General features: G+C 46.2%; 1 protein-coding gene across 3 annotated transcripts in view; it reads right to left on the bottom strand.

The window, feature by feature from the left end:
- Positions 1-23,625, bottom strand: part of LOC115382564 (mediator of RNA polymerase II transcription subunit 13-like) — a 100,071-nt gene extending 76,446 nt beyond the window's left edge. For all 3 annotated transcript variants that reach the window (XM_030084343.1, XM_030084345.1, XM_030084344.1), the window contains exon 1: positions 22,175-23,625. In XM_030084343.1, the coding sequence (XP_029940203.1) occupies positions 22,175-22,246 (72 nt within the window). In that variant the 5' untranslated portion in view covers positions 22,247-23,625. The remainder of the gene's footprint in view (positions 1-22,174) is intronic.
- Positions 23,626-26,580: the final 2,955 nt, after the last annotated feature.

Below are 26,580 nucleotides of genomic sequence, written 5' to 3'. Positions count from 1 at the left end.
TGTGGAGGAAAGAAGAGGAACAGGCAAAGTATATAAAGTATATAACCAGACCTCTGAAACCGTACAACAAAACAAATCTCTTCAAATAAAGTCCGGGAATAAAAGCCATGGCGGGCCAGCTGAGGAAATGCCTCTCACCACGATCAGACTGAGTTAACTGCATTAATCAGCTAAAAGCCAGACTAATGTGTAAATCAGGTTCACTGTGTTGTAGGACGGTAATAATTAACAATGTTCAGCTGATCCTGAAGCACATTTAGAGAGATATTTATACCTCGAACGAGAAATATGTGTGATTTTGGTCAGTTTTCAATCCCTTTTGAAGATATGACTGCAGAGAGCTACAGCAATGCCGAGTCAAAGCTTTGGTTGTTCTTTTTCTTTTTTCTTCCTCATATAGGAAGCGCTCGCCGAGGTAAAGACGACACTCAGCAACATCTCGCTGTGCAGAATGATGCAGCCGTAATTACAAGCGTGTCCCTCCTGTAATGACAGTGTGTGTAATGGGAGATACAAACATTGGCGCGGCGATAAGCCGAGCCCTAAAATTAGCCATGACAAGGTCAAGGATGCTGTTTGTCCCAAAGCAGAAAGGAAGACATCTGCTCGCGCTGCCTCGTCACTCCCTGTCAGTGTCAAGAGTCGCTCCGCCGTGTGGCGCAGCTGCCCGCCGCCGCCGCCGCCGCCGCCGCCCGGGCAGAACGTCCGCAAACGTTCTGGATTCACGCAGAACGCTCTTCTGTGAATGGATCGCTCAACGCTCGCCTCTCAATGTGAGAAACACACTGAAAAACTCAATTTTAACCGTTTGTTAATAAAGATGAGCGTACAGTGAATGAAATGCTAAGCTAAGGCAGTTTGCATTTTAGCACAGTTCAACTCAGTTTATCTTTCTTTTCAAATTATGGTTTGAGAAATGCACATTATTTCAGCACTACCTGACTTCTCGGTTCAAACACTAGCTAAGAATGCAGTTATTTTTAGAATAATTTGATTCCTGTGTGATTTGATCAGATAAAGCTGATAGAGAAACAGATTCAGAGCAGCCACGGATTCTCCATTCCCGTCCTTTTTTTGAGGCAGATGCTGGACCAGGTTTATATATAAGAGAATAATTGTTAATCGATACACAAAGAAAACTCAAAAAATCAGCTAAAACACAAAATACAGTAAAAGAAATTCAAGGAATAAAGTAGCTGTACCACCTGCTCTACTCCCATAGACATGTCTGTGATTTTACAGCTGATTTTTCTCCAAACGAAGGCATATAAAGATATAAATATGAGTGGGAATAGTCTGAAAATATCCTGAGACGGCACTCGAGGGTTGAAATTCCCAAATATCTCAGCGGACGCCCACGGCGAGTAAATCTGGAATCCATAAACCTTCAGTAATCAAATGTCTTGCAGGAAAACTTCCCCATTAAGCAGGTGAGGCGCCTTCAAGTGTAAACACCGCCTCCTCGGCAAAGATTATCAAACAGTCAACAAACAAAAGCCGTCTTCAGGAGGGACTCCCGTGCAGGAGTGGTGTAAATTCCCCGCTGGTTTGTTATTTTCTGCTGAAATAAGCGGCCGGAGGCTGAACAAACACAGGTGCTGCGAGTCTGAGGGCCACGTGGGGAAGAGCTCCGCTCGCCCGGCGCTCGGCCCGGATGAGCTGAGGAGGAGGAGGAGGAGGAAGAGGAGGAGGAGGAGGAGGAGGAGGAGGAGGAGCGGCGCTGCAGATGCATGCTCGCGGGCACATCCACAAACACGCACACACACAGCGTGCTGCAGCTGCGATGATGTGCAACACCAAGACACATTTTCCAGCCAATGTCCAGTTTTCCTAACCGTGTGTGTGTGTTTCCTCATAAAGACACACTCACACCGACTCTTTGATGCCTCCTGATTATGATTTCTCAGAACGCTTCGCCTCCTCTGTCTGAAGTCTGTAATATCGACGCTAACAAACGGGTCGATTCGGCTGTTTTGTCTGAATAAATTACAGCTGGTGAAGAGAGGAAACCTGTCAGGCATGTGAAGAACAACACAAACAATCCTGCAGAAGCCTCGCCGACAGAACCGCTGCTGGGACTGAAATCATGTCAGAGCGATGAAAACAACGTCTGAGCCGTAATTCAATCACCGCCGGTCTTTAAGAGAGTTCGGCAGACAGGTGGGCTTTGATCTGATAATGGATCAATCCGTTCTTCCTTTGGTGGTTTAAGCAGCTTGTTTTCGGGAAGTGAAAGCGAGAAAGAGTATTGTTGCCTCGCAGCATTTGGATTCTGAATGCTGATTGTGTAATCTGGGCCTGATTTACAGTCGTTGATCTCATATTTCCACTCAGCAAAGAGTCCAAACTGAGGCCGTTTCCGCCATGTTGTCGTGTAAACACAGCGAAGAGGAGCGCATGCATCCAAACTCCTCCTCCTGAACCGCCGGACGCTAAACAGCGACTGGAAGCTGGTTCCGGCGGACTCTTTTAAATCGGGTGAAAAGGCACGGTCGCTTTTGTTTCACTGTCAATAAGAAGCTGCGCTGCTCCCAGCCTCTTGCTCTGGAGCTTCACCGTCTGATTGAGTGCAAAAACAAAACAAAACAAAAAAAAAACACCAGGAGCTTCTCCTTCAGTGGCCGAGTCGGACCGGAGCTCTGACCTGACTCTCACCTCCATTATCCCTCTCGCCTTCAGTCTCCCTCTCATCTCCCGCCGCCCACTGAAAACACTCCCCCTCACCTTCTGGCTTATTTTCATTCCTCTCTTTATGTTCTGTCAAGGTAAACTTTAAAAAAAGACAACAGGCTGGATGTTAACATTAATACGTTCCGTTAAAGCGCCCATCTTTAGCAGAAAGCACAGAAACCCCTCCGTCCGCCTGCCGAGGCTCTAACTCCTCATTGTTTTAGGTGCTTTTGTGCTTCAACACTGCTTTCAAAGAGTGAATCGAAGCTTTAACGAGCAGAGTTAAAAAGGCACTTCCTGAAAACGAGATGAGCTCAGCCAGGCTCCGTATGGCGACCGGGGTCGAGCTCCGTGCAGCAGGCATGTGCTCGCAATCAGAGGGAAATACGGACGTTTAATCTGCCGAGCGTTCAGCTCAAACACAACCGAGCTGTGAGACCACGGCAGAGGAGACGACCCCCCCCCCCCCCCCCCCCCCCCCCCCCCCCGTTTCTGTCTCGCCACTGAACTCACGGACGGCAAAACGCCTTTTATTTTAAAGCTCAGCGACGGACGAAGGGGAAGCCGGAGGAAAACACGCTCAATGGGCGTTTCTCAGGAATCGACTTGCAGGCCGAAAACATTTTACTCCTCTCCTAAAACTTCATGAGCGGAGCTCTTGAACTTCCCGACACGCAGCCAAATGTGTGTTTGTGTTTCACACAGAAAAACACACTGACTCACTCTTTTTTCACTGGTTTCCAGACACAGAGAGAAAACGCAACATGGAACTGGGATCGATTAGGAAATGAAAGACCTTCTTCACCACGACGGACCGATACAACGACCCGAACCGGACCCCCTCCGGCCCCCGGCTGCACCGAGAAATTCTGCTCATGAAGATTATGAACAGAACCGGTGACAAAGTTCAGCCCTGCCGGAGTCCAACATGCACCGGGAACATGTCCAGTTCCTTACTGCCGGCAATGCGGACCAGACTCCTGCTCCGGTCCTACAGAGACCGGACGGCCCTGAACAAGGGGCCCCGGACTCCGTATTCCCGATGGTCCCCCACAAGACACCACGACGGAACTCCCATGAGCCCTCAAGCACCCTATGGAGGGTCTAGAGCTGGTCCAGTGTTCCACGACCAGGACGAAAGCCGCATTGTTCCTCCTGGATCCGAGGTGAGACTATCGGTCGGATCCTCCTCTCCAGAACCCTGGAATAGACTTTCCCAGGGAGGCTGAGGAGTCTGACCCCCTGGAGCTCCACCAGCCTCCTTTTCAAAGAGGGGAAACACCACTCCAGTCTGCCAACAGTAAATCCTATTTTTCAATTATTTTACTTGTAAGTTAACTGAGAACTGTTTGTTGTCGGTAACATGAGCAGGATCCTGCATCAAACCACTTCTATAAATCATCAGCTGACTCATTCGGCGTCGTCGGCTTGTTCGTACATCACCTCGGCCGTTTAGCTGCTGCGGCTCTCGTGACGGGAACATGAAAACGCTCCCTCTCGCTCTTCTTCAGGAATCTGGCGGCAGCGTAAGCGCCTCGCTTTCTGATGCTCCGACAAAGCAGCCACTTTAGGCGACGAGAGACGGCTTGAATCAGCGGCTTCACTCTTTCCTCTGGCTCGAGCGGCGCGCTCACCCAGCCGGCGTGGCGTATCGCCCTCGTCAACGTCAGATCAGCTCAGCCGCCTGACAAGCTGCCAATACCGGGGGAAGCGTCCGGATCCCTCGTGACGCCGCGAGTCTTTTAATGAGATCTGTTGTCTTTATCCGTCTGTGTTTGATTGGATGTCAGAGGCCGGAGCCCGCTTCATTATTTCAGACAAACGTCTGCTTGTCGGTGAATCAAGCATCATTTTATTTAAACATGTTGCGTCTGACCTCGAACACTTCACGTTGTGTGTTTGCAGTTGTCTGATTTCAGTTGTTCTTGACACGTTTTTTTCAGGAGATACTTTAAAAGTGAAAGGTGTTGCATGTAGATTTGAGAAGAAGATGAGGAAATTAACTCTTTTATTTGATTTTTGTTTCAACTTTTCTGAACCACACATGTAAAAATAATGCATTTACTCTTGACGCGCCATAATTTATTATTTTATTATTCATTCCTTTATCCCAGCAATCAGAGAAATCCCTTCGTTTATTTGCAGATCTGCGGCTAAACTTTCCCAATAAGTGAGATTTTACGAAACAGTAAGTTTAGTATTGTTCCAGAGCAGCTTTGTCCAGAGCTTCGGGGGCCAGTGGGGGGGCTTTGGGCCCTGAATTTACTGTTCAGCGCGACGCAGCCAAACATGTGTGACTTGTTGCTGACTCCTCGTATTCATGCAGTGTTGTGCAAGTTACGGTAAATTAGTCCAAAGCTGAGTTACTGCAGTGTTTCACATGAGCTGAGCTGTCAGCAGTGCGTGGGGCCAGTCGGATGAATGATCCACTCATCAGATTCAGATGAAGGGAGCTGGAGGCCAAACAGCAGTGCACTCTGGGTAAGTTTGGTCTGTTGGATGATCATTCACTAATAAAGTCTGTGATTTTAAACTTTGAGAAGTGATACAAAAAACTCTGTATGAGACCCAACCGTGACGAATCAAGAAGCAGCAACAAACCAGCTGAGATAATCACTGAAAACAGCAATAAACCCATCAGGATTAATGAGGCACCTAAGACACAGTAAACTGGAGTTTAGTGTGATAGTAACGTTCAGCTAAACGTTTCAACAACCTTAAAGCTGGCAGTCGGCTCAGTGAGTACAGATGAAAACAGGTTAAATGCTGATTGATTTGAGGGAATCAGTTCAGGATTAATGCTAATGAAGATTCAGTCACAAAGTAGTTAAATCAAAGGTTCTGGCTAATGCTAAAGCTAACAGACGCCTCAGAGCTGGAAGCAGGAAGGTTTTGACAATCTGCGGGACGCTAACAGGAGGATTCAGTTACTTCAGGACTAATGAGACACTCCTCCTCAGTTAAACAGGACTTTAGTGTAACGGCACACAAAACACAAATGCTATTGCTAACGCTAAAGCTACTCGGTTCACTGACAGGTTGATGACTTTCACGATACTTGCAGGAGGACAGAGTCAGTTAATGAGACAATGGTGCAAACGAGGCTAAACCAACAGTTTCAACTTGTGCTAACAGCTGTCACAAGGAGCAGTACAGATAAAAACATGCTAATGCTAATTCTGCTAACAGAGAGACATTTATGTAGGAGTGTCTTCATTCCAGCTGTATGGGGGTGCTGAATGACTGATTTTAAACCTACACTAAGGAACTTTTCAACCTTAATAAAACATTTTAATATCTTTTGTGATGATACTTCGACTTACAGCTAGTTGAATGACCCTCTGTCACGGCCTGAGGGCGTCAGTATTGCTTCACTTGGACTGAGCAGCTGTGAGGAGGGTGGTAGGAACCCTGCACACTAAAAAACTCCAAATGTGCGGACTGCTTTACGGCATGCGTCACATCACGATATAACATTGTTTAGCCACCGTTAGATTCATTTAGATTCATGACCTCGTCGCTATCCGTCCGTCACACAGCCACTGGAAACAAATGAAGGCGAGTTCAGTCCGACAGCACGCCACCGGGAGCAGCAATTTACGACGCCACGCGCTAGGCCTCATGGGAACTGTAGTATTCGGTCAGGCAAAACACTACCGCTTTGTCCACTGGCGCCGCCAAAATCAACGAAAACTGAAAGTTCCTTGGTGTTGCTTTAAATAGAATTGACTTTAAAAGTCAAATGCAAGTTTTGTCAGCAGCTCTATTCTTATCGCACCACAACAACGAACATGGCTTTCCACCTTAAACGGGTCAGTAGCCAGATAATTGGGTGAATAAAAGATGTTTCTGTCACTCACTTCTCAAGTATAATGCTGGCTTTTATTTCGTTTAATTGTAATATTTTAGGTTATTATATTATTTTTTAATGTATCTAAAAGGCTTATTCTGTTTAATTTAGTTTGTTTTGTTTGTTTGTTTTTTTTTGCATGGTTGTTGTACTGCGAAACGGACCGACACAGCACAATTAAGCCTATTTCATTTAATTTGAGCAGATAATGTGAGAAATTGTTTAGCCAAAAAAAAATTGAGCTAATCTGCAGAGATTATAGATATAAATAAATAACATGCTTTAGCCCGTTTGTTAGAAGTGGGTTTGGTTCTGGTCATTTGAACTATACTTCATTTGTTTGATGTTTAAAGTTACCGACACTTTGTTCCAGTTTGTGTTTCAGTGTGTAGGAAAAAAATAAGTGTTGTTTTACCTGCCTGCGCTGTTTTACTGCAACATTCTGCTGTAGCCTATATTCAAATGATTCTAAAACAAACAAAAAAAAAAAGATGATAGATTCGACTATCAGTCGACGATCAGCAGGATCGGACGAATCAGATTCGACTATGTAAATTCTTAGTTGGGGACACCTCTACATTTATGCTAACAGAAATGTTGTGGGGGGGGGGGGGGGGGGGCAGTTATAACCGGTACACATTAGATTCAGGAGAGAGAACGCTGCTGTTTGGACAGCAGAACAACAAATGCTAATTGATGTATTGAACCCAAATCATAATTTCATTGCAATACTACGCTAATGCTCACAGCTAGCACAGGAAAACGAGGACAGCTGTTACGACAAAAGCCAACTGTATAATTCACTGTAACTCACAGCAGTGTTTGTTCAGAGGGGCAGTAACCTCAACAGAAGATGTAAAGCATGTTAAACACGCCGATTAGCAACCGTTTGTGAAGATGTGATTGAATTAAGGAAAGAGACACTTCATTACTTGTTCAATGACGGTTTTCTGCAGTTCAAAACGACCATAACTGTTTCCACAGTAACCACAGAGCAATCCCTACACACACACACACACACGCACACACACAACAAGAGACTGAAATCTTTAACGACACAATTTTTCTTGAACGCAGCGATGAGAAAACTCGTGAGTGGCGCACAAACACGAACAAAGGCGGCGTTAAGCAGCGAGCAGTGTGCGCCGGTTAGACGAGCCGCTGGCAGGAATCAGAACAGGCAACGACTCCCCCTCCATCAATTAACCCGCCGAAATCAAATTAACCCACAAGGAGTCGTACTCCCCTCTGGCATTTCACAACACAAATGAAGAGCGATGCACATTAGCGCACTTGCGAGGGAGCAGGAGTGACACAAAGGCGGCAAACAGGTGTAGGAAGGAGGCCTCTGGGGCCGCAGACACCAAACAGACGCCGCTCCTCTGCCTTCTGCCGCCACCTTTACAAGTCCCCGCTAAACAAGGGGACAGTCATTTGATCTGTGTGGCGCAGCAGCATCCAGCCCTGGGAGGCGAGCAAGCCAAGCGACCTAATTAGAGCCGCCCGGATCCCCAGGGCTGAGTGACGGATAGACCTGCCAATCACGCCGCCGAAAAGCCTCCGTCAGGCCTCCGCCGGACTTCTCGCCCGAGGAACCGGGGACAAGCGGCGGGGCGGCGAGAGAGACGGCGCCGTCCGCCGTCCGCAACAACACAGAGCCGCCTCGCACGGCGTGAAGGGACGGGCCAAAGCGGCGGTCTAAATTATTAACAGGCAAATAAATAAACCAGTCCCTGCTTTACTGGAGTCTCCAGTGTAACTTAATTAACTGTGACACAGCGTGGGGAGGGAGGGATGAGCGAAAGACACGGACAAAGAGAGGAGGGGGAGGGGGGGGCTCGGAATCGCAAAGAAGGAGAAGAGAAGATACAGAGAAGTGAAAACTGTTGCTAGGCAACGTACAACATCTGTCGGAATTCAGCAAGGTATTGGAGTTTTGAGATTTCCGTCTCCAGGGTTACGGTGAAAATATAACATTTGGTGCGTTTCTGTGGTTTCTTACTGTACTCCAAAAATCACAGAGACCGTACTGAGTGTCCCGGAGTGCTGTCTCCTCTCCGGAGCCTCCATTAGCTCACCGAGCAGCCGGATTCCAGCCATCCATCCATCTCCTGCGCTCGCCCGTCCAACCTGAGGTCGGCGAGGGCGAAGCGGGTCCCGGCTGACGCTGGGAAGAGGCGGCGGACCCGAGGGTCAGCCAGGCAATCTGGACGCTCCAGTGTGAAAACAGCGGACTTTCATCTCGGTTTGGCCGCTTGTTTACAGGACGACGTCACAACGATCATCATGGAAACGACGTCGTCCTCACGAAACACAACAACAACGTCGTTTTCAGGAGTTCACTGCCGGGTAAACAGAGCCTCACAACCCAGGCTGCACGTGTGGACGTGACACGAAAAAGACCCTCAGATCAAGAGATCAATCTGTGGAGATTCCACCACGACACCAATGTGCATTTTCCAGCTGGATTTCATCCATCTTGGATACTATTTTATCCACCGTCGAGCTGCAGAGCGCTGAAAACTGATCCCAGCTCACTGAGTGAAAGGCAGGTTTCACCCGGGACGGGTCAACAGTCCGTCAAATAACAGAGACGGTGAGACAGACACACACTCGCTGGAAAGCCGAGGTTTAGCCTCAAATGTCTTAGATCATGGGAAAAAAAATGAAATACAAATGAAAAAAAATACTCCAGACAAGTACAGAAATAACCTGTAAACTACGCTCAAATAGGCCGTCAAGCTTGAAGCTGAACCATCAGCTTTCTAGCTGTGAAACAAGAATACCGATCACGATCTCACAGTGCAAAAATAAACGTCAATTCGTGCACCTTATTGCAGAAGCGATTGTTTGAATTAAATGAGTCACCGTCATGCAGAGTCGAACTCAGCGTCTGATGTATGTAAGAGGGAAGTCTCAGCTGATGCCGATGACGTTGTGGTAAATATGAGCAAATGAACACTTGATTTAAGAACATGATGCAATCCTCCGCTGCGTTCGTCCTCAATCTACTCATGCACGTGCAGAAAAACTCCTGATTGTGACTGTATTGCGTACGTGTGGCTTTCCCTGCATTGTGTGTGTGTGTGTGTGTGTGTGTGTGTGTGTGTACACGGAGATGGAAACGGCTCCTGAAGCACTGCACCATGAAAGTGCTTCTCACAAACAGCCGCAGTCAGACACTCGCAATGTCATTTCCATCCAAACAAACAGCGAGAAAGGCAATGAAGGTTTACCGTTTTCACTTCAAAGCTTTGTGTAAATATGGAGCTGGAACCAAGAAACAAACACTCGTTTTCACCACATGCACACACAGGGAGAACATGCTAACGACACACACACAAAGACCCCCGAACACATCGTCACGCCACTGCACCGCCGCGTGACCCCAGCTGGATTCCACGAGCTCAGATCTGACGGATGATTGTAGCCGAACAGGATTACTGTAGTAAAATTGATTTAAATTGTATTAAAGAATTATTCAGAGCGGTAATTGTGCAATTAGCACCGCGTGGAGGCTTGAGAAACAGCTACAAGTAGTTACGAGTGTGATTGTTCTTGAAATTGGGCAAATGGAGCATAAGCAGTATGAAAAATATCTCATTTGGCTTGTAATTTCCTGCATTGATTTTTTTTTCTCCTTTTCCACAGGGAGGCTATTTCAGATAAAATGACAGCCCTGCAGAAGTCAGCAGGACTTTTCCCTGTTTCATTATGCGCCAGATAAACAAAAAACACACACACACACACACACACACATACACACCAGAAAAAAGCTGCTAAGGCAAGTGGATGCATATGTTCTTGTGTGTTTTAGAGTATTTGTTGGTATTTTTTCTGCAGTTGTACAAAGAAGCCAGACTTGGTAATGTATCAGAGTGGGAGAGCGATCGTATGTTTTTTTCCCAGCATGTATATATATATATATATATATATATATATATATATATATATATATATATATATATATATATATATATATATATACAGATATACATATATATCAGATCAATATATTTCTTGTATTCCTAAGTATTCCATGATGTTAAATAGGTAGTTTAGAGAATTTGTGCATCTATATAACTGGGCACTCGCATGGCGTTGGACTCCCGCCGAGATATTTCCGGATAATATGATAATAATTTACACTCAAGGCAGAATCTGGAAGGAGAGTAAGAGAATTAAAAGTGGCGTTGAGTCTATTGAGGAACACATTTTAAGAACAGAATGTAACGTTCTTGTAATTAAGACTGATTACGGTCATAAAATACTCAAGAGCCATAAGTTTAACAGGTACGACAACCTTTTGAAAAAGGAAGCCAGACTTCCTCTTCAGTAAAATCGGCCTCCGACTCGCACTCCTTCAGTAATGAGGGTCACTGACGAGAAGTGCTGATCAGCCCGGTCAGCGGTTTTGGTTACTTCAGCAGTTTTGTTTTCAAGTATGAAACTTTGCTCAAGTGTAAGGAGAATTTATAACCATCTAATCTATTTTCTACCTTTAAAATGATGAATCACTGGATCATTCATACAATTTCAGTTAATATCCGAACTTTAAACCTGCAGCTGTTGGTTCCAGCATCCAGCAGCCTTTAACAGGATCAGCAGTTCAGAAAATGAATGAATGAATGAATCATACATTAACATTATCATATCACTTTGTTAATGCAATCAAATAATCACATTATATCGTGTGCAAAAATATATATTTCATTGATCCTGATGTCAGGAATTATTGGATTTCACCGACAGCCTTTCACTTAAAACGGAATATTATCTGAGTAATCTAACTTTAGCTGTTATACGGTAAATTGTAACTGCTCTCTGGTGATCGGAGGAGCAAGTAAGAAATTATAAATACTCACAATGATGTAACTATAACTTCAGCAAGTATTTACTTTTACTCAAATTTAAGTTTAATTTACAGCACATCTAATCCACAGCTCATTTATTTTATATCTATTGATTTTATATTAATCTAAGGATTGTATATCTACCAATTTATATCTATCTAATGAATGTATTTGTTGATTATCCATCTGTCTTTATACTTTTAATAACATAAGTAACAGCTAAGATCACACAATTTAAATGAATTATGTGTATTTTTTGTAGTCAACAGATTTATTCTTCAAAGTTGTGCTTAACAGGAATCTTTTTTTTTTATGTTTTTTTAACTGAAATACAGGTTGTAAGGAGTTATAATGAAAATGAGCTGAAATAAAGACTTTAAATTAAATTCTGGTTTGTGTCTACTTCAGTTTATCTTCCTGTAAAAGTTACAAACTTTACAGTTTGGTTGAGGAAGGTGTTTTAAATGTAGAGGCAGGTAAAAAAAAAAAAAAGAAAGAAAGAAAAACCCAGTCAGAAATGCTCCTTCAGGCTCGTCTGTGTCTCAGTGGCGTGAGCGAACCCGAGCAGAGGTTTCCTCTCGTCTCGCCTCCTCTGGTCACACCTGAGCAGGTCTGGACCTGCGGCTCACCCGGCTGCTGCCTGCAGCCTCGTGTTTGCTCGTGAGGCGGGAGCGGCAGCCAGTCAGGGCTCCGGAACTCACCGGGAGCCCCGAGCTGCAGCGCCGCTCCGCCCGCCTTCACCCCGCCGGGGTTTTCCTGTGCTGGACGCAGAGAACCTCTCAATGGACACGTGATAATTAGGACTTGCAGCGGCGCGGCGGACAGCGTTAATTTTTTCTCTCTCTACCCCCCCCCCCCCCTCCTTGTTTCAAGAGACACCCTTTAACCTAAGTGTGCTCTAACTGCAATTGAATCCCAGCCAACCATGATATTGGCAAAGCTGTCTGGCTTGCAGAAAATATTTGCCCGGTTACAAGCAGAGCAGTATCTCCCTTTAAAGAACGTCTCTGTGTCTCTGTGCCTGCAGTCCGGAGCGAACACAGAGCAACACACCTCACAGCTCCCTCTCTGTTCCCGGGATCGATCCACCAATCGGGTAAACCGGCCTCGGAGTTGGGGTTCAATCCGGAGGCGGAGCGGCCGACCGTCTGGAGAGAGGCGGCGTCGGTCCGCAGGGAGAAACCGGAGCTCGTCTCGGGCAGGTGGAGAATCTCTGCCGGGGGTTTTTACGGCCGGTGCTCACTGGATGCGGTCCGGCTGCGGTCCGTCTCCGGTCCGGTACACCGCAGCACTGTGATTCACACCGCCTGCGGTATCTCCGCAGTCCGCTGGAGAAGGTTGCCAGATCTGTCGCTCTCCCCCATAAACAATATGAAGCCCGTTTTACTCAATAGAAAGCAGCCCAAACCGCCATCTCGGTTGAAAATGCACGTTAAACCCGTATTTGTATGATAAAAAACACGTCATAAACACATAATCATTTCATCAACCCGTCCGACGTGTTCAAAGGAGACGCTTGATTTGGCAGAAATCCGCCCAATCTGGCAACACAGAGCTGCTCCGGTCACAGAGCTGTTTTGAGCCATTTTGGAGTCATTTCACTTTCCTGCAGTGACAAAGTACAAAACCGTTCATTCTTCTAAAGCGTATAATGACTACATCATGTTGTTTGTTCTGTTTTCTACCAGAAGAAATAAAAAAATAGAATATTAAGGCAAAAACCCGACACAGATTTTATTTTGAAGTCACTTATTTTGGAACACGTATCGCGTTTCCTTCCAGCTCCTGCCTTGCTTATGTCTGGATTGACGCGGTAGGGCTGCGGCGTCCGGAAAAATAGGATCCTTGCGGAAAGAGACCGGAGCTCCGGTCCGGCTCCGGAGCCGGACCGGAGCCGGACCGGAGCCGGACCGCATCCAGTGTGCATGAGGGATTACTGTGTTCCTGAGACAAGGCGGAACGAGAGAATCCGGCAGGAGAGGGGAAGAGGAACGTCCTCACACACACACACACACACACACACACACACACACACACACACACACACACACACACACACACACACACACACACACACACACACACACACACACACACACACACACACACACACACACACACACACACACACACACACACACACACGCTACAGCTACTGTTACTGTGATAACATCAGCACTGAGCCTCATGTTTGACGCCCCTGATTTAAAGGCTCTCGTTGTAAAATTCCAGGTAAATTCAGATATAAAAGCCTAAAATCTGCCACACCTGGTTTTATATGGGTTTTCTAAAATAAATGGAACTTTTATTTCCAACTTTCATTTCTTCGGGAAAATTACAAAGAATTAATCATGCTGGAAAAATTTTTAATATTGAATTTTCAAACAACAGCGTGTAATTTCAAATACAGTCGTGTGATTAATATTAATCTCTTGAACCCATTAAAGACACTTTCTGACTGAATACAGGTTTAGGACGTTTACTTTTTGAAGATAAAGATGAACTTTTAGGTCACTGGGTGAGTTTTGATGTTGAAAAATGTGCAAAATCACACAGAGTGTAAAACCTAAAGTAACTACTCACAAAAATCTGATTTAACGTGACAAATACGCCACATTTTGTGATCATATTAAACGATCTTCCACTTCAGAAGCATCTGACTGACAGCAAATGAGGATTTCTAGAAGGTGCCAGGTTTGCTCGACATGCACGGCAAAGAGGTCAAAGGTCACTGACGTGCGCGGCGGTCAGGCTAACTTCCCAGCGATGGCAGACATGCGGTGGCAGCGGCTCCCGGACGCTGCACGCTTTCAGGAGCTGCAGCCGGCGCTAAGAATAGCTCACAGCTGGCGCTGCGGGGCTCGCATGCTTCACACCCCGGCCGCCCGGATCCGGGACGGCGGCGGCGGCGGGCGGACGGCGAGAAGCCACCAGATGGAGACGCTCCATGCAGAGCGAGCAGAGGAGTTGGGACGCTGCGGTGGAAAGATCCACTCCTCCTCTCCTCAACGGCTTCAACGTCAAACTTCAGCATCCTGAATACTGACACTTTCGTCTGTCTCATGCAGAAAATGTAAAAACCAACATATTGATTCAAACCACGAGCTGAACACTGCTAACAAGAGAAAACAGTCAGTGTTGTTCCACTGACGTCTCTTTCTTACTGCATTTATTTGCATTTTTACGGCGTATCAGATAACGTCTAAAAAGGGGCTCTTAAGTTGCACTTCTAGGTGATAAATACACATTAAAGTAAAAGACCTGTTCAATAATTTGCCTCCTAAAATAAATGTAAAATGTCGTCTGTTCGCTTCGGGTTGATGATTTGCTGAATTGGTGAACTGATAAACCTGACGCGTGAAGTTTTTAAAACATCCTGATGAACGTCGGTTGGTATCTTCTAAAGCTGGAACCTGTCTGGTTTGATCCAAACCGAAAACATTCACGATGTTTTACTGGCGGACTCGGTGGGACGGTTCTTCAATCCACCTTTATCTCATTTAAGACTGTTTTTTTTAATGGTGGACGGACTCTGTAAACATATTTATAAGAGCCAGAGTGAGGCGGCGGTTCGCTTCCTGCACTGCGGCACGGCGTCGGTACTGAGAGGGTCACGTTTAGAGTGACTCCCAGCAACCCACACACGACCCAACCGACGGCCTCGTCCTGAAGCGCCCCCCGAATCGCCCCCACCTCCATTAATAAGCGGGAAATGCAAACAGTGTGTATTAGGAAGGCCCCGAACCTGATTACCTGCCTCATCGTACACGCCGCGGCCGCTCACCTGCCGTAAATCACGCCGCTCCCTCAGGTTCATCGCCTCATTTCCACCCCAGACTGTAGCATCATCATTATACATGCCGGATCTGGCGGGGAACCGTTCGGCTAATGAGCACCTCTTACTTGATCGCATTAGACCTCTACTTGAGGACACTTAATTACCGGCGTGGCACTCCAACGCCGCGGCGGAGGGACGGCAGACGTCCTTTAATTAAGGCCTCTGCATTCTGCCGGTGTTTACACAAGCCTGAGTCCTGCAGGATGGAGCATGAGCTTCCATACGTTCCATCAGCCATGCGGTGTGTGTGTTCGGAGTTTGTCTGGTTTACGATCCTCCCAATGCACAAACACATCCTTACTTTCAGAAAACCTCCTGAATAAATATTACATTATTATTATCTCAATAATTGATCTGCTATATCAGGAATGAGCAACTCTCATTGTTTTTGTCTTGTTGCAGAAACATGATTCTCACGACTGGAGGGCTAAGTTGGGACTTTTACAGCAACGGTTTATAGCAGCAGGTGTCATAAAAACAGAAAGTCGAATTGACTTTATTTTGCCTGCATTTGATCCTGTTTAGCTTGAAGACATTTCGGAGCACATTACTTTATCGGGTTCGAATCTGCTTTAAATGATCATCAAAGCTGTGGGACTGACAGTGTGGGGAAGCGTCTCCCCAAAACGCTCTGAGAGACGACGTGGACTGCAACAAATCTGCACGTATCAACAGCTTCAGAACGACCAGCTGGTCGAGGATCGAATCAATACATTCACAGAGCGCAATACGCTGCACCGACCGGCCGACTCCAGACCACTGATATCTAAGAAAAGAGCCTGTGAAGGATCGAACAGTCCCCTGGACTCGGGGTGAGGTTCGCTTGGCCGTGGTTTGGAGGACTGGACAGAACGACAGCAGTTTGGCGTTTTCAGAGATCAATGGAATTATTCGTGTCGTGCCGTGTTCCTAAAAATTTAAAGGGACTTAAGGCAAGATTTGTGAAAAACTACACATGCATTTCCAGTTTATTCAATGCTAATGGGCCGTGAAGCATTAAACACCTAAAATAACAGGCCAATCCGTGTGTTTGTCTGCTGCCTTATACAGGCTGTGTGCCACAGAATTTGTTGCTGTTCGGGGTTCGAATTTCCCGCGCAATCGTGGGGATGTGACGTAAATTGACGCTGTATGCGCGTTGCCGACAGCTCTGGAACAGGAAGAACATGGCCGCCGTGGACACCGACTAAAACACTGCAGGCAGGGTTTCTCGTGAGTCAAAAAAAAAAAAAAAAAAAAAATCTCCCGTGCCGCCTTGGCTGGTGGCCGCAGTTCCCCACAGCGCCTATCGCAGCAGCACTGAGGTAAATTCTGTAAAGTTGCCTTAAATAATCACAAAGCACTGCTACCAGCCAGGAGTCCTCTACCCCCATTCTGTGTGTTTTCACGGGACTTTTAATTTCTCTATAAATCTGAATAAAGCCTAATTTCACTCTAAAATGACCATGTAAGCGCCTGAAAACTTTATTCAGAATTAAGTTTAAATCTGAATACACCTAGGGGCTTATTCTCCTTTGGAAGCAGAATTATATGCTAATTAGGCGACTTAATTCTGGTCGTTCTGCGCATGCTCTGTCGTGATGACGCAATATTCCAAGATGGCGGCCCGCGGTCCGCGTTTCGTATAGAGACGATTTATTTAACGGCAGTTTTAGAAGAAATACCTATAATGAAACGAGCGGACCGACGGGCGCTTGACAACGCGGACATTTTCAAAGCTGCAGCGTCAAAGTTAATCGAGAAAGAAAGACGAGACAAACGCTGTTTACTTCCGGGAGACGTCAGTACGTCACGGCCGCCCCGTCCAATCAGAAGCCTTCACACACCCCGGCGTCATAGAGGAGTTAATCCTTCATTCTTCCCAGGTAAACACCAAGCTCAAGAATATAATACTGAATTACTTCATTCAGAATAAACCAGTTCTGAATTAAAAAACACCCTGTAACCACACTCAAATCAGCTCTTATCTATGTGACAGTCTGTCATTTGTTAACTGATATTTATAGTCATGAATCGACCAAATCCGCCACATTTTCCTCTCTTGGAAGAAATTTCACCAACTCATGGGTCAAAACCTGCCCCAGCGCTAAAAAAAACCCAGAACCAGTAAAAAGAACTGACCATAATTCCTCCAGGAAAATCATTTTTGGCCGTTTTGTGACACCAGAAGCCTCCAAACTGCTCTGAGTATCAGTAGAACAGCTTCTAACCAGCACGGTTTGTGGGTTCAGTGAAAAACAACGGCTCACTTGTGATCTTAAATAAAACAGGCCTATTGTGATCTCATTCCTGGAAACAGGGATACGAAGAAAGCAAGGAACTTTTTCACTCTCCACAGATGTCCTCATTTGATTGGTTAATGATTCGATCAGCTCCTCGCTTCGCAGCGAACACACAAACAAACACGCACTGAACGGTTTTCTACTTCATTTCATATTCTTTCTGGGACTCGGTCTTATAAGAACATGGTCAGTCCACAGAAGGACGACTGTTTTCTCTCTCATTACGTCCTCCTTTAATTTTCTCCCCTGCTCCGCTGCTCTCACTCGGCTTCTCTCTCAAACAGGCTGAGGCCAGCAGTCAGGAAATGCACATCAGTCATAATACTTTCCTAAAATGAAAACAGACTCTGCTGCAGTCCTTCACCCTCTCTCTCTCTCTCTCTCTCTCTCTCTCTCTCTCCCTCTCTCTGCTCACTCCTTCAGCTGAAAACATTCCTCTGTTCCTCCTCTCGTCCTCCACCCTTCCCACCTCGCTCTCCTCTCGTTTGCTTTTTGTCACAGACGGATGACCACCGGCACACAGGACAGCTGTTTTGTGGGCTGTGTGATTGCGGCGGCGAGCTCCAGGATGCGACGCCGGCCTCGCCGAGCTCTTGACAGTGATCCGCCGTGGCCCCGTGAAGCCCCGCGGTACGGGCACTTACTTCCTAAGGTCCTTTTTATTCCTCCTTTATTGCTGCAGGTGTCTCTAACGGCGTGGGGGACGGGGTGAGCGCACGCCGGATCGCTGTTTAACAGGCTGTCAGGGCTAAAGCCAGTCAGCCACCAGGCGTTCAGACGCCGCCAAGTCCGATACGACCCACAGAAATCCAGTAAACACACCAAACCCTTTACCACGGTGAGGTCTGAGCTGCTGCTAATAAACACTGTTACTGCCATCATTTTATTTCTTTTCTTTCATGAACTGATCAGATCTTCAGAGCAGCAGCTGCACTGTTGATCAGTATTCTGCCGTCAGATCCCAGCTGACGGCAGGTGAAGGCGGGTCAGCAGTCCGTCGGGACAGAGGGACGGACGTCACGCATTCAGTCACAGGACAGACAGGAAGACTGTCCGTCACAGGACGGACAGAAAGACAGACCGTCACACAGTCCATCTCAAACTCATGGCTTTTCACCGTAGGAAGAGCAAAACCCAGAGACGTCCCACATGTCCCCCGAACCCGGAATCAAACCCAGGACTTTCTCGCTGTGAGGCAAGCCTGCTAGCCACTGCACCTCCATGAGGCCCGGGTTATTTGTAAGGATTCAGTATTTCCGTGAACTAGACATAAAAAAAAGTTTGCAACAAAATCAAACAGATGCTCCTTCTCTGAAGCGGCAGTGCAAACCACTACACCAACATGTAACATTGAGTTGCTAGTATGGAATTCATATTTCATCATGTGATTTTCCTATTCATACAATCTGTGATTGCTTATCTATACATTCCAATGTGTGATTTTAATATGTTCACTTTGAAGGCTTAAGGTTAAAACTTATCATTTAAAGCTGAGAAGAGGGCATTAACCACTTCACCACCGTTCCACCCTCCACAGAAAAGATATGCCTCGAGCCGAGGCCCTGCTTACGCCACCAGCCGCCATCATTTTTAGCATTTTCACTTCATGAATGTTCAAAACGATCCTGTTCTCGTAGAACCGCTGCAGTGTGACAGCCTGGCCTCCAGGTGGGGCTGCGACAGAAAAACACTCCTGAACAACATAAACAAGCTCCTTCACACCGACAGGCTCTGCTGCAGTAAGGAATGTCTCCCTTTACGCTGATGATGTTGTAGTAAATGTACAATTTATTGGGGAAGCTGTTAAATTCAAAACAAGGTCAATAAATGTAGAAATAAATTTTCTTTATTTAAAGAATAAACTTAACGGCCAAATTAAAGGTTTTAATGTCCATTTAAACGGTCTGAGGTTAGAAACGAGATTTAAATTCACAGTTTATTTTATGTGAAATTAGATTTTTAAACTTAAGTGAATTTATTAGACTTTTGTTCAGAAAAGATATTTGTAGTTAAAGTGAATCAGTCTCAGAGTTTGAGTCTTACAGTCAGTTACTGTTCGTCCCTCAGGAGTAAAAAGAAGTTTAATTTGAAAATGAAGAGCTGAAAATACAGAAGTAACGTCAGTATTTTTCAGTTCCATCTCTTCCCATAAATAACAATAACAATAATAATAATAATAATAATAATAATAATAATAAAATAATAGTAATAATAATAATAATAATAATAGTAATAATAACAATAATAATAATAATAATAAAATTTAATTAAATTTAATTTAAGGCTTTTGATTTAAACATTTAAAAAGTGCTGTTCGATCCCGGCGATGTGAGTTCTTGACATGTGGATTCAGAGCAGCGTCTTCAGATGTTTTCTTACTATTTCTGAGCGCCGACGCTGAAATATGTGCGACAGCGTTTCCGTATCGGACGTCTTCAACTTCCGAGAGTTCGATTCCCTCCCTCCACCGGCTGCGGCGAGCGTCCGGGGCGAGCGTCCGGTTCGAACCCGGCAGCGGGAGGAGAGCATCCGTCGGCGGCCGGTTGGTCCCTCACCTTCACGGGCCTGTCGGTGTGGAGCCTGCATGTTCTCCCTGAGGCTGCCCACCCCCCCCCCCCCCAGAGAGCACCGAGGCCAAAGTCACACCACGAGCTTTTCAGGTCAAAACGAGTCATTTCAGCATTTTGGTTTCAGAAAAGTTCAGGGGGGCGGGGCTTCCCTGTTGGCGCCCCCCCTCCTCCACATCCGTACAGCATTCATGGTTGAGTCTGTGTCTTCTATTTATTCGATATGTTAAATTAAGTCTTATTTATCTTATCAGGTTTATCTGTTTGATTTTATTGTTTTATTAAAAGCATCATTTTTAATTATTGCTTATTTTTATACAGGAATGTTTGCTGTTGCACTTTGGAGACAATTTTGTTGTTTAAATGTGCTTAAAAATTAAGTGGATTGGACTGGATAATGAAACCACACACACACACACACACACACACACACACACACGCACACGCTCACACTCGCACACACACACACAGGCTGCAGAGAACGATACACTCTAAACATTAACGATGTGAGAACACGGAGATTCCATAAAGTTGGATCGTTGCGTGACTGTCAACTGTAAAACTACCAAGTCCAGGAGAATCTGGACCAGGACCAGGACCAGGAGAATCTGGACCATGACCAGGACCAGGACCAGGACCAGGACCAGGAGTCCTGACCCTCTGGAGGAAAACACTGTTCTGACACTGAGCATGTGCAGAACCAGTGTTTACTAGGGCGCTTCAGAATTTCACTTTCAGTCCTCACATGAGGCCTTTGTCGTTTCACATATAGTTAAATACAATCTGGTTCCTCTGAGAGTCCCCTGAGAGCGGCCAACAGTCGGAATGATTAATAAAACCCTTCCGTCTGGGACAGTCAGCTCAGCAACAAGCAGTTTGCTATTCGTTAATCTCTGTCTGCTTCACAGTCTCCATAAGAAATGTCATTTAAATGTTGATAATCAACACAGTTACACTATCAAATCCTCCTCAGCCATCAGGGACACGACTTGAGTTCAGAGTTTCAGTACTCCTTCCACCTCTGCAACCAACACCGAGATATTTCGGAATAAAGAACCAAGAAAGGTTTATTTTTAAATTCCAGGAACTATTTAAAGCGACAAAGTGTTACTGCTGCTGTCTATGAGCTGCAGACGGCCGGGATCCACTGCTCTGTGTGTGTGAGTGAGTGTGTGTGTGTGTGTGTGTGTGAGTGTGTGTTTGGCTGCAGGTCGGATCACCTGAAAAGCCCTCAGGACCCCCATGCCGCCGCATGCCTTTCCACTTGGCTGCCAGCCGTAGTAAGACGGCGACGCGGCGGCTCTGTGAAAACACGCCGCCGCCTCCGACTGCTGGAAGACCAGCGTCTCGCTCCGATCGAGCCGGGGTGAAAGTGCGGCTTCCGCTGTGCTCGATGGACTGCAAGCCGCTATCGGGAAAACAAATCTCTACTTTTCCTTTTGACACAATTTCAGTTTTGATTCTAATTTCCTCCTGAGAGGAGAAGAAACGCTGGGTCGGTGTGAACTCTCCGGTGAGACACGCTTCCTCTTTATGAAGAAAAACACACACACATCAGAGAAAGTCTGAAAATCCTCCTCATTCTGAGGAAATGTGTGACAGAGGCGGCAGCAGCCTTCTCTCCAACTTAGTTGCTTGGCAATGCAACAGAGTTCCTGTAAGATTTCCAGAGAAATGACTATTTAAAGGGGAAGAGGATGTTGGCCGGAGACGCCGTGGAAAAAATGAGTGTTGGGGTATTGTTTATTTGCTAAATCCGAGCCAGGACTGCCGATACATCCCAAAATAATTGGCTGTATTACTCGTGAAGGGTGCGTTTTTGTTCTGTTTTTACATTATTCTTATTTCAAAGCGGCTGGGGTTTGTTTTGGACTGAAACCTGAGCGGAAAAGCTTCCTCTTTGTTGATTCAAGCTTCCACCGGACTGAGATGTCTTATTGTAACGGGCTCGGTGGCGTTTATTCCCGCACCACTAATGACTGGCTTTAATGACCACATCGGTGGAGGGGAGGGGGGGGAGGTGGAGGGGGGGGGGGGGCGTTTACGCGCGCCTCCCGCGGTCTTTACGACTCGTCGATCACAGCAGAGAGGGGCGGGACGGATCGATACTGTACCAGAGAGAAGATGTTGGAGTGGCAGTCCTCCAGGCTGGCCCCGTTCGCCACCCAGTTCGCCGTCGCAGTCATACTCGTCCGCCTTTGGGGTCGTCAGCGCGGGGCATGTCGAAATCCTACATCGGTACCAAACACCGAGCAGGGAGGAGGAGGAGGAGGAGGAGGAAGAGGAGGAGGAAGAGGAGGAGGAGGGTGGCCGATCGGTTCGGGTTCTGCCCAAAACAAGCAGCGGGGGTCGGGGGAATCGAGTCGGGATGGTCGGCTGAGAAAATGGGCGTTTTCAGAGAGAAGTGCGGGACGCATCCATAAAAAGCTCCGAGCGGCAGATACGTCGTTAAATCCGAGCGTGTGCGCGCGCGAGAGAGAGAGAGAGAGACAGAGAGACACAGAGAGAGAGAAAGAGAGAGAGATCACAACATCGTTACAATCCAGGTCAGGCGATCCCAAATGTGATCCGTGTCAACAGCCAGGAGCGGCACGCACGGATCCATGTCGATCCACCGCGCGCGGAGTTTCCTCGTAATCCATCACGCATCCGGAGCTTTTCGTGTGTTTCCCCCACTTTTTCCCTTCTTCTTCTCCCCTCCAGAAGACAAAAAAAAAAAAAAAATAATAATCACAACAGCCGCCAGACACCGAGTCCGAACTTGTGGGGACGAGCCGGGGCTGGAGCGGAGGGCAGAGCCGCTGCTGGTTCCGTCCTGCTTCCACGAGCTGATGCACCACTTGTGATAGTTTTCGAGAATTGCATGCGCTATTTATAGCCGTCTTTCTTGCCACAACCGTTCCTCTCTCACAATGTGAGCCCAGTGTGTGTCTCTCTCTCTTACACACACACACACACACACACACACACACACACACGCAGTGTGTGCTGCTGGCAGCAGGAATGTTTAATCCCTCTGTTGCTCCTCAATTCAAACTGGATCGCGTTAAAAACAAAAAGCAGGAGGAGAAGGTTGGTTCCGTCTCAGGCGCTCCTCTGTCAGAGGGTGGATTCAAAAAAATAATGATAACGCTGGTAAAATACAGAGAAGTGCAGCCGTCCAGAGCCTGAATGAAGAGGAAAGAGCTGTCAGCCGAGCCGCTGCTGCTGCTGCCGCTGCTGCGCCTCCGCCGGCAGGAAAACGGCGAGCAGGCTGCAGACGGTGAGAAAACAGCCTTCCTTCCTCTCAGTTTTAGAGAGCATTACGAAACGTCCTCCCTCAAACCGCAGCAGGCTGACAGAACACACACACACACGCGCGCGCACGCACACACACGCTGGATGTTGGAGACCCTGCTGGCCGTCCTTGTCTGGAGCTGCGCGGTGACAGGAGGAGGAGGGAAAGGCTGACACTGCTGCAGGATTTCTGGCTCCTTCTTATTAAACCACCTTCGCATTTAAAGAGAGAGAACGGAATCCTCCCGCACGGTGCACGCGGACGGCGCACGGCTTCCTCAGCGGCGGCTCCTGCTTCTTCCCCTCATTGTTTCTGATCCGTCGGAGCGCGTTGTGTGCATCACGCTGCTGCTGCAGGTCTCTCTCGCTCTCTCTCTCTCTCTCTCTCTCTCATTGTAATGTAATGGCGGTCGGAAGCGTAACTCGCTTTTCTTTTCTTTTTTTTCTCTCTGTATTTGGCCAAGTTTGCGCTCACGTGACCCCAGAGAGGGATTACAATCCTGGGAAGTAAATCTGGAATCACCACACTGGCGTGGAAGAGGCGGGAGTCCCTGCTTCATCGCTCTCACTTTATGTGTCTATTAAAGTGGATTATTTTTATATAATGCGTCCCCCCCCCCACACACACACACACACACACACACACATACACACACACCCTCCATCACTGCATGGTGTCAGTGTGTGATGCACCGGTTACATAATGTAAGTGTGTGTTCTCACAACAGAGGATGTGGCAGAATAGAGGTCAGGATGACTGACTGAGCCTGGCTGGTTTCATAAGAGAGGTGTCTGCAGGTTAACAACCTGCTCCTGTTTACACTGCTCCGCTCCAGTTCTAATGAAAACAGAAACAAGTCTCACCGCAGAATTATTTATGTCTTTTCTATTTAACCAAACTTCAACAGATAAAGTCTGATAATTTGCACAATCTGGTAGATGCATTCCTTTGACTAATTGTGAAAAGAGAAAAATGCATCGCTTTGGAGTTTTTTACTTCAGGAAAGTTTTGCGTTCACATGGAAACAGCAGGAAACAGTGAAAATGGCTGTAGCTGCCCTGTCTGGCCACTAGAGGGAGCTGCTGTTTGTTTTTGTCAGCAAACCTCAAACACTACAGAGAACAGTACATGTTGAAATATGAAATGTTACATTAAATAATTGTTAAATATGTGGGATAAATTAACTGTCGTCTTGTTCTACACACTCCTCCTGGGTTTTATTTAATTTTCAGAGAACTAGTCGGGTTTTATTATATTGCAGATTGGTAATAATCAGACATACTGTTGTCAATATGAGGCGAAAAAAACTCAAAACACTAAAAAGAATCACAATATTGTAGCTGCTTATTAAGGAAATTAATTCTACCGTCTCATAAATAGTATCTGTAGTAAAAAGATGGTAAAATGTGTGGATGAGTGTCTGAAGGGGTGCTTCCATTGTCAGAATCCTGAACCACCTCTGCAGCTCCTGCAGCTCCTGCAGCTCCGCCGAGCCGTTTTCTGTCTTTCGGCTCATTGTTTTAATTTTCCGGTCTGCCGCCTCGCTCTCTTCACTCTCACCGATCTCATCAACGCTGCTTCCAGCAGCTGTTTGACACCCAAAACTTCCACTGCAGCCCCTCCAGCACGCCGCCTCTGGGGCTCAAACCCCTCGTCTGAGAGGTTTAATACAGAGAATTTCTACTGGAGGGGGGGTTAGGGGAAAGTGTTACTTTCCAGTAAAGGAGGGAGCAGACTGTCTATGAATCAAACTACAGTGTGGAGTTGACTTTGTTTAAACTACTAGCAGATTTCCAGGAAATATAACATTTAGCAGACCGCTGCTTCAAGATTTTCAGATTAAGTGATATTATTGAAAATGTCAGCTTAGACTGCATAAATATCTGGACTGCTAAACTGGTAAATTGTAAATCACACGAGTGTTTGATCATTTAAACGGCTCTTTATTGAATTTTTAATAAGTTCTGGTTCCAAACCGTTTTCCACTTCGACTGTGTTTACGTGACGCTTCAGATGAAAACGCATCGATTCTGCGTTTCTCTTTCAGAAAAGTTCTGCATGCACACGACAACGATTTGAAAACAGAATGCAGAAAATGTAATTAAGGTTTTTGGCTTTCATTTGAACGGTGGTGTTCAAATGAACAGCTCTCTGGCGCCCCCCACAGGACACACTTTATAAACTGCCTTTGGTTTGAGTTAATGGAACAACAGACCGAGCAAAAAACATTAAATATGCATAATCCTCCTCATCTGACAACCTGAGTGATTTTTGTTGAAGTTGAAACAAATAAATCAACAATAAAACAATTAACTAATTAATTAATTATAATGAGAAATAGTTTCAGACCACAGCGGTAAAATGGGAATAAATGCATAATAGCAATTCTTTAAATTAACTATGATTAGAAAAATAAAGAAATACATGTCATTATGTTCAATTTAAATGCAAAAAAAGTAGGTAAAGGAAAGCACTGAGAGAAAAATACTGTTTTGACCCTGTGTGGTTCATGTCACATGATTTCATGGAATAGAATAGAACAGAATAGAACTGAACCGAATGGCTGCACCAGTCCCAGAGCGAACTGTTCCCCAGCGTTAGATTCACAGCGCATCGCCGCAGCCTGTCCTGTTTACAGTCCCGTCATTGTGGTTCGGCTGATGTTTCCAGCTTTGTTTACTCTCTCTCTCTCTCTCTCTCGCTCACTGTGTTTCGGGGTCTCTCTGTTCTCTCAGATCACAGGTGGTTCTCTTTGAGGCTGGGGAACAAAAGATTATTAATATAGCCACACTTTCCTGAGGATGCTGAGAAGTCGGTGTACCAAATGTTCTGTTATTATGAATCATTTATGGCTGCTCCTCATTATAATGAACTATATTTGCTTGGATTCTCTTTATTTTTGGATCAGCCAGATGAATAAGCTCTCCCTCCTCTCGCTCTGCTCTGCCGTCACTGACTTTCTCTGCCTCGACTGTCGCCTGGCCGGTAAAGGTGAAGCTTCCTGGAAACGTCCTGTGAAGCTCGCAGCAGTGATTACAGTGAAAACACTGTCGGGAGGAGGAACAGCACCGAAGGCGTGAGCGCAGAGACGTCTGGATCCCTGAAGGCCTCGCTTTAAAGATTCAGTGCCGAGTTGATTCGGCCAATAAGCTTTTCATCCCTCAATACCGGTGCTCCTCACAGACAAATAAAATCCTCCACATTGAACCGAATGGACTTTTTCATTTGCAGTCGATGACTTTT

This window comes from Salarias fasciatus, assembly GCF_902148845.1.
Source record: "Salarias fasciatus chromosome 7 unlocalized genomic scaffold, fSalaFa1.1 super_scaffold_4, whole genome shotgun sequence".
In the NCBI taxonomy this organism is placed as follows: domain Eukaryota; kingdom Metazoa; phylum Chordata; class Actinopteri; order Blenniiformes; family Blenniidae; genus Salarias; species Salarias fasciatus.
The sequence above is the reverse complement of the archived record's forward strand: the minus strand, read 5'-3'. Positions and strand labels throughout refer to the sequence as shown.